Genomic DNA, 8,956 nt, shown 5'->3' on the forward strand with positions numbered 1-8,956 from the left:
GCATTTGTCTGTTGGTTTTGTCTCCCTGCAGGTGTTCGTGGTTGTCTTTTCCCCGGTTTCCCCATGGTGGCTGTTTGGGAGATTTTATTTGTAGCAGCTGCTTGTCTGGTTTTGTCAATTTTGCCTCTTTTCTTTGTGTCCCTGTCCTTTCTTTCTCTGTATTATTGTTGTTCACCCCCCATCAGATTTTTTTTTTGGAGGGGTGGGGGATTGTTTGTACATAACAAAAACCAAATTAAATCACCAGGGGCTGTGCGCTTAGGGAGGATTGATGGGTTTCAGTTTGCCATAACTGCAGCAGCCAGCAAGAGCACCATTCTGCTTGCGATGAAGTTCCACAATGAGTTCTGTTTTATTTTCCCCATATGCTGTGTGCTGATTTGTGCATTGCTTTAGTCAAACCTGGGCCTAGACTCTAGGGGACAACCCCCCCGATCTCAAGTTCTCTTTCTCCGTCCAGTTTTATGCAAATGACGGCGGACGCGCAGGGATCCGGGGGACAGCCCAGCACACTCCAAAATGGCGAACCGCAACAAGGGTAAGCGCGTCTGCGAACAACAAAAGGTCTTTATCATAAATACATAAAGTTTATGTCTGTCGCTGAACTCGGGGACGTTCCCTGAGCGCCGCTGGGACATTTTAGCAGCCCTGTCCTGGCTACCCTGCAGCTGCAGGCTGCTGAAGTCTTATTTCGGCAGCCGTAACTCTCCCTCCGCTAGCTCCGCCTGTGTGAAGCTAACTGTCCTCCTCAGGCCGCCTGAGAACTTCCCTGAGCCCACAAAGCAGCCTTTACGCGCTAGTCTTTTCGCATCGTCCCAATAATAACATCGCCGTTAATTCAGCCTGCTGGGGTTGAATAATGGCGCTGAAGGAGCAGACGTTCTTTATTTTCCCAGCAGATCTTTGCTATCCGATGCTAACTGTGTGCATTTTTCCTCCTCAAGATGTTGAGGAGGAGATTTATGACAAGGTCGTGGATCTGACGGAGTACGCCAAGCGGCAGCGATGGTGGAACCGCCTCTTCGGGAAGAACTCCGGGCCGGTAGCAGCCAAGTACTCCGTGGCCACCCAGATCGCTATAGGAGGAGCGAGCGGATGGTAAATATTATTATTATTATTCACCCTTCTGGGCTGCCATGCTGCGTTCAGGGGTTGCGCCTTATCCTTGCTGCCATGGGCTCCTAGCTAAAATACAGAAAACATGCTCCAAAAACAGCGCAGTCCCTGTAGGCCGTGGGCCAGAATCCTACAGATTCCTTAAGAACTTTCATATGAACTGTCAGGGGGCAACTTTATTCCACTTAGATAAGTTGCTACACGTGGCAGTGATCTCATAACACCAATGTTCCCACGTTTTTACTTGCACATTAATAAGTTGTAGCCGATAGTTTTGCTGCTCAGCCAATCAGATTGCTGCATTGTCAGCTGAGTGAGTTCAACCAGTTCATCATGGCTGTGCCCTTAAGGTATTGTATGCATCTGTTTCCAGACGCAGAAAGCCCAATAATGGCATTTTCTGGTGCCAGTTGGCAAAGATCTTTATGGCAAGGAAAAAGAAATAGTCCAGACCGTCCATCCATCCATCCATCTCTAACACGCTTATCCCTGCTGGGATCGTGAGGGGTGCCGTTGCAGATCTCCAGCTGTCAATGGGCGAGAGGCGGAGTACACCTGGACAGGTCGCCAGTCCATCGCAGGACAGAAATATCCCAGACTTTTGCCCAATTTACTGTGATATCACCAAGACCTGCTGCGCTAGGCTAGCACAGGCGACAGGTGTCGTAGTGCCAAACGACTTATCCCCGCCAGAATATGTATTCCCTGCGTCGGGAGCGCATTCAGCTGGAAGAATGAATCCAGTCAACTCCGTCTCATTTCCAACTTATTAGGAGTGGAAATGAAGAAGTTTTACTTTTCTTAATGAAATATAGCAATGGTGTCATTACATTATCGTTCATTTAGTGAGTTAAAACTGAAAATGTAACACTTGTTAGTGCTATCATAAGTGATTGCTATGTCGGGTAAAACTCGATTGATCACTCAATATAACACGTTCTGAGAAAGTAAATGGCTCTGTGGTCATTTCCAGATGTGTCACGAAAATATTAGCTTTATGTTATTAGATTGTTGCATGTCTGTCTGCTGAAACCAAAATCCACCTTCCTGAGTCCATCACAGCTGTCTACTTGTTCGTCTTTTTTCTTTTTCTTTGTTGGTATCTAGACCCGCATGAATAGATCATATAAAGCGGATTTCACGTGTGATCAAATGAACACTTATTAAAGGTACAGCCAAAATTATCAGATTTAATAAGTAGATTTTAATTCAACCAAGAACCATGAAGACATATTAGCCATATAAAGAAAATTAGATATGTCGCTTTTAAAAATAAAATAGTATGTGTAGTTTAAAAAAAATCAATTTCATTTTATTAGAATGTAATGTTTAAAAATATTTAGACTTCACAACATTGGAGGTTAAAAGTTTTATTGATTTAAAGCACTCTCCTGTCGCAGGGGATACATATTCTGGCGAGGATAAGTCGTTTGGCACTACGACACCTGTCGCCTGTGCTATCCTAGCGCAGCAGGTCTTGGTGATATCACAGTAAATTGGGCCAAAGTCTGGGCTATTTCTGCCCTGCGATGGACCGGCGACCTGTCCAGGTTGTACTCTGCCTCTCGCCCATTGACAGCTGGAGATCGGCACCGGCACCCCTCACGATCCCAGGCGCCCCATAAGCGTGTTGGAAAATGGATGATGGATGGTCTGGGCTATTTCTTTTTCCTTGCCATAAAGATCTTTGCTAACTGGCACCAGAGAATGCTATTATTGGGCTTTCTTCGTCTGGAAACAAATGCATACAACACCTAACGGGCACAGCCATGATGAACTGATTGAACTCACACAGCTGACAATACAGCAATCTGATTGGCTGAGCAGCAAAACTCGAATCACGTGACCTCTTGGACCGGAGCGCAACAGTTTTGATTTTTTATCGGCTTTAACTTATTAATGTGCAAGTAAAAACGTGGGAACATTGGTGTTTTGAGATCACTGCTATGTGTAGCAACTTATCCAAGTGGAAGAAAGTTGCCCTCTGACAGTTCATACGAAAAGTCACCCTACTGACAGTTTTGCTTCTACACAGGTAGTGAGAAAAATGACAGTTAACCTGGTCATTTGGATTTCTAAAACACAAATCTAATTATTACATGCGACCAGGGGTGTGCTATGGACATTAAATTTTACCACATTACCGTGTCCATCTTTTGTTTTAGGTGCGCAGGTTATCTCTTCCAGAAGGTTGGAAAGGTCGCTGCCACAGCTGTAGGGGGAGGCCTTCTGTTGCTGCAGGTATTATTGCGCCTCTGATTGACCTGTTCTCCAATATTTCGATGGGTCGGCTTTCCCTTTTGTTTCACTGGCCCGACTCTGCTTTCAGATAGCCAATAACAGCGGCTACATCCAAGTGGACTGGAAGAGGGTGGAGAAGGACGTTAACAAAGCCAAGAAGCAGCTGAAGAAGGGAACGGATCAAGCAGTCCCAGAGCTAAACACGTTTATGGAAAAGGTAAGGTGTCGGGGAGATTGGAAATACGAGACTACCTCCATTAAACAAAAGGCTCTTACTTCCAGTATCTAATTCTCTGACATGAGGCACATTGGTTTAGTTGATCTAGGTGAAATCTGATAGGAGCCTTTCATAGCTTTAGTTGGAGTATTTAATAGGGGTGTCGATTCATGCTTGCTCAGTATGAGGAATTGCTGCAAAGCCATGGACAATCCAGACGACTCTCCCTGTAGCTCTACGCTTCTTCAGGAGTGAATGCTGCTTGTCAAGACTTTGATGAAATCAACTGGGTTTCCCTATATAGGACATTTTTGACCAATCTGTATAATCTGACCCAATCTGTATAATCTGATTGAATCTGACTTTGGAAAGTGCCTTGAGATGACATGTTTAATTAATTGGCGTAAATAAGTTTGAATTGAAATAAATCACCAGCTTTATCACAATATGATGTGATATCGATTTGTTTGGGTGGCGATACGATATTTGCCGATATCACAAGGTCTGTCACGATATGATCTCCAATAATTTTTAATAGAAATGATGCGATATCATCTGCTCATCTAAAATAATTTTGTACATTGCTATCAACTCACAAAAATATTGTTTGGCCATTTTATTTCTAAGCTCTTATAGGCATCAGAGATTTCAATCAAAAACAGCACTCTTCTAATTATATAAAAAAAGAATAATAGATTACCTGCACATTGTAGTCTCGTGCCTCGAGAATAAAAATAAATAAATAAAAGGCATATCTTAAAGGTAACAATGTGGATGGATGTTTTCATTTTGCATTTATGGAATTGTCTCGTTAATTGTTAACCGATGTATCGATCTATTGTTACACCTGTAGTACTTAGACATGTTAGAGGTGTAACTGAGTGTGTCTAGCCATAAAAGAGAAGAAGCATAATCAACGCTGGACCACCAGTAGTCCTGGACTTGTTTCCATTGCTGTCCACTTCTCATAGGAAAGTAAAACATGGTATGCTGGCTGCAGATAAAACCTGCTAGTGAGTACCATCCAGTAGTTCCTCTGGCTGCTTGGACCACGTACACAAACGTGAAGAGGCAGGCTGCTTCGTAGAGGTTTTGGTCATTTTCACAGAGACAATGTTAAAGTTAGTCGTGTGATGCAGGCTGATAGTATTTGCAAAGTAGACGCCGTTGTTCCTGAATCCCCACATGCAGAGGAGGAGCAGGAGAGGTGTTGTTAAGAAACGGCAGCCTCCCCCGTCTTCTGCACGGTCTTAAACGTTGGAGAACTTTCCACAATGGGAAGCAAAGGTGTAAAAAAAATTGATAAGTTTTAATGGAGCATATGTTAGCAGCCTGGTTCTATTTGACTGTAGTAGTCTCTGTGGAGGGGACAGAGCTGTTCTTCTGGACACTCTGTGAAACAAAGTTATTTCAAGTCGTTTCAGATCAAAAGGAAACTTGGATTCAAACGAATGGAAGTCAACTCGATAATAATTTCCCTATAAAGCTGGTAAAATGAAAGCTGGTAGTGCGATAACCCCAAGACTTGCCGCTGTAATTGCCATGAAAGCTCACCCTATAGGGAAACTATTCTGAGAGGGCTCAATTCAAATGCACAACATTATGTTCAGGTTCTTCTTTTAAAAAGCTTTCAAAGATATTTCTTTTGCACTATTTTGTCTATTAGATGACATCCCAGTAAAATGCATGGAGGTTTGTGGTTGGTATGTGCTAAAACGTGACCAAAAGCAGGTAGACTTTTGGAAGGATCTGCACTTCACAGAACCATTCTTCAAAAAAATGCAAACCATCTATTTCAAGAAATAGCAGCCCTGTTTACCACCACATATCTTCCACAAGGGTTTTCAGACTAAAAGCATCGATTTTAGCCGAATTGTGTCTGCTAGCCGGTCTGCGCTTTAGCGAGAAGTAACGTCGGCTGAGGAAGGGGGTATAACTGTGGTATGATCTGAAAGCAGTTTTCTGTCTTTTCTTCAGTCCACAGAGTTTGTGAAGAAAAACGTGGTTATCACCAGTGGCTTCGTGGGAGGATTCCTGCTCGGCCTGGCGTCTTAGGGTGTGCCAAACGAGGAGTCTGTGTCCCCCTGCTGTTGAGCTAAATGCTGAGTGTTGGGGATGTTGCAGGGATTTCTGAGGTTGTGGCAGCAAGCAGCCAGTTTGAGTTAAGCTTTCGGGTACATGTTCTTCTTAAACTGCGCCTCCTTTTATCCCCACAGCTGTACAACCGCATGATATATACTGTCGGCAGGAAATGTTTAGGGTACATGTTGGGCTAAATGTCATCTCTGTAGCCTGATTATGCTATATCACAAAGACGAAGCGCATAAAGGTGTTCTAAATGTTATTTTCTATTTATTTGAACCAAACTGAATTTGTTCCAGAAGGAAAACATGTGCACTATTATTGCCAGGCACTTGGTAGCTAATCACCTTTTTAAATTTACTTTGACGTGCCAGAGGTTTCAATCAATGCCAGTGTTGTGATTTTTAAATTCAGACATAATGATCTTTGTACCGGAATCTTGTATGTCACGGTTAAATGCTGCTGGATTGAGGAAATTGAATTGCCTTGTGAAATGGGTTATAGCTGCCACACTAGCATCTCATTTTTTATATAAATATATTTTGTTGAGCATAGAATTATTGCTGTGGGTGCTGGGAAACTGTGGATTGCTTACTCTTCAAGAAAATAAATATAAATCTCAAATGCGCCTCTGGTTTTTCTTGTTTTTTGTTTCTTAACTGACCTATATGGGGAGGACAACATATTTACAGTTAAAATCTTTAGCATTGGCCGGCAATACACAGGAACTGGATCATCATGAAGCATATACCACGTACGTGAATGTACATAAACATTCAGATTCATTCAGAAATACTTTGTCAATTGACTGTAACTCATCCAAAAAAAACACATATTGGCTCATCATGGCTTTATCTATTCTGACAGGAAACTCGCCCAATGCTCATATACAGGGGTTGGACAATGAAACTGAAACACCTCTCATTATAGTGTGGGAGGTTTCATGGCTAAATTGGACCAGCCTGGTGGCCAATCTTCATTAATTGCACATTGAACCAATAAGAGCAGAGTGTGAAGGTCCAATTAGCAGGGTAAGAGCACAGTTTTGCTCAAAATATTGCAATGCACACAACATTATGGGTGATATACCAGAGATCAAAAGAGGACAAATTGTTGGTGCATGCCTTGCTGGCGCATCTGTGACCAAGACAGCAAGTCTTTGTGATGTATCAAGAGCCACGGTATCCAGGGTAATGTCAGCATACCACCAAGAAGGACGAACCACATCCAACAGGATTAACTGTGGACGCAAGAGGAAGCTGTCTGAAAGGGATGTTTGGGTCCTAACCCGGATTGTATCCAAAAAACATAAAACCACGGCTCCCCAAATCACGGCAGAATTAAATGTGCACCTCAACTTTCCTGTTTCTACCAAAACTGTCCGCCAGGAGCTCCACAGGGTCAATATCCACGGCCGGGCTGCTATAGCCAAACCTTTGGTCACTCGTGCCAATGCCAAACGTCGGTTTCAAATTGCAAATCTTGGGCTGTGGACAATTTGAAACACGTATTGTTCTCTGATTAGTCCACCTTTACTGTTTTCCCCACATCTGGGAGAGTTACGGTGTGAAGAAGCCCCAAAAAAGCGTACCATCCAGACTGTTGCATGCCCAGAGTGAAGCATGGGGGTGGATCAGTGATGGTTTGGGCTGCCATATCATGGCATTCCCTTGACCCCATACTTGTGCTAGATGGGCACGTCACTGCCAAGGACTACCGAACCATTCTGGAGGACCATGTGCATCCAATGGTTCAAACATTGTATCCTGAAGGAGGTGCCGTGTATCAGGATGACAATGCACCAATACACACAGCAAGACTGGTGAAAGATTGGTTTGATGAACATGAAAGTGAAGTTGAACATCTCCCATGGCCTGCACAGTCACTAGATCTAAATATTATTGAGCCACTTTGGGGTGTTTTGGAGGAGCGAGTCAGGAAACATTTTCCTCCACCAGCATCACGTCGTGACCTGGCCACTATCCTGCAAGAAGAATGGCTTAAAATCCCTCTGACCACTGTGCAGGAATTGCATATGTCATTCCCAAGACGAATTGACGCTGTATTGACTGCAAAAGGAGGCACTACACCATACTAATAAATTATTGTGGTCTAAAACCAGGTGTTTCAGTTTAATTGTCCAACCCCTGTATGTATTCAAGTTTTTTTTTTTTTGTTTTTTTGTCTGTGGGGCTTTAAACTAACAGACTAGCCCCTGACTGAGCTAAGCTAATGTGTTGCAGTTCAACAAAAGTGACAGTAGTGGGGAATAGTTCCATCCCTTTCATCCCTTTGTAGCAGCAAATGATTTGCTTTGTGAATTTAGTGCAACATTTTTAGAATTAGTCTCGGTGGTAGTTTGAAGAATAGATTAATTATGGCGTCACACTTATTTCAAAACGCCCGCGAGCAACATAAACATACTCGCATGTACTGAATCTTAAACTCACGGAGCGATGATTAGCTTTACATCCCCCTTTTTTGCTAAGTGACGGTTGAAAAAAACAAACGTTTTTTGGTAACGTCTGGTATCAGCATAATTTATACGGTGAGGTGGGCGGATTTCCCCCCGTTTGGTGCGCTGGCGCCAGGAATAAACAGTGGGAAAGATGCATAAATAAAGACTGTAAAGACTCCTTTAGAGGGAACAGGAGGAATGATGGATCTGAGCTGAAGCCCAAGCTGTTACTAAAATGAGCCTTAAAAATGCGCACCGAAATTACATGTAAAGTAATTTTGCACGCCTCAATTCAAGCGCAAGGCAGCAAGCCTGTTTATAAGAACGAAACTTATAAAGAGAATAAGAGGCTTTTTAGACTGGATCGGGTTAGCAGAACTGTCTTCTGATCCAGCGTGCAGCCATGACTCTGGTACCGCGGTGAAGTTGGATATTGGACATTCAAGCTCCACGGAGTCAGCGGGATCTAGCTCACGGTTGATCTGGTTCAGGGGACTCCGATTTCGGCCAGCATATCTCAGTTGCTCCCTTCTCCCACACGCGGTGGTGCAGTTAGGGACTGCCAACAAATCTATGAACCAACTACTCTTAAGAAACAACAAAATCAATAAATTCCTTATCTCGTGACCAGCTAAGACGAAACTAATATAAATTCATGCTAATAAATAACATCTGTAAGGCACATTTGTTTTTATTCCATCTTAAGCTATTTTTTTAATTTTTAAAGATATTTTTAAAGACAAAAAATGGGACTTTTCTTCAATAGCTTCCAGGCCATGTGACCCACTGAAGCAAACTCTTTGTGAAATTGTTCTACTATTTTAGCCAGATGAGGCACACTC

At 43.0% G+C, this 8,956-nt stretch overlaps 1 protein-coding gene across 1 annotated transcript; it reads left to right on the top strand.

The window, feature by feature from the left end:
• The first annotated feature begins 442 nt into the window (after positions 1-442).
• Positions 443-6,284, top strand: fundc1 (FUN14 domain containing 1). The gene is made up of 5 exons (XM_012876364.3): positions 443-538; positions 945-1,098; positions 3,282-3,357; positions 3,446-3,574; positions 5,552-6,284. Exons 1-5 carry the CDS (start codon positions 520-522, stop codon positions 5,627-5,629), a joined length of 456 nt encoding a protein of 151 aa, XP_012731818.1. The 5' UTR covers positions 443-519; the 3' UTR covers positions 5,630-6,284.
• Positions 6,285-8,956: the final 2,672 nt, after the last annotated feature.

Source organism: Fundulus heteroclitus, chromosome 7, assembly GCF_011125445.2.
Source record: "Fundulus heteroclitus isolate FHET01 chromosome 7, MU-UCD_Fhet_4.1, whole genome shotgun sequence".
In the NCBI taxonomy this organism is placed as follows: domain Eukaryota; kingdom Metazoa; phylum Chordata; class Actinopteri; order Cyprinodontiformes; family Fundulidae; genus Fundulus; species Fundulus heteroclitus.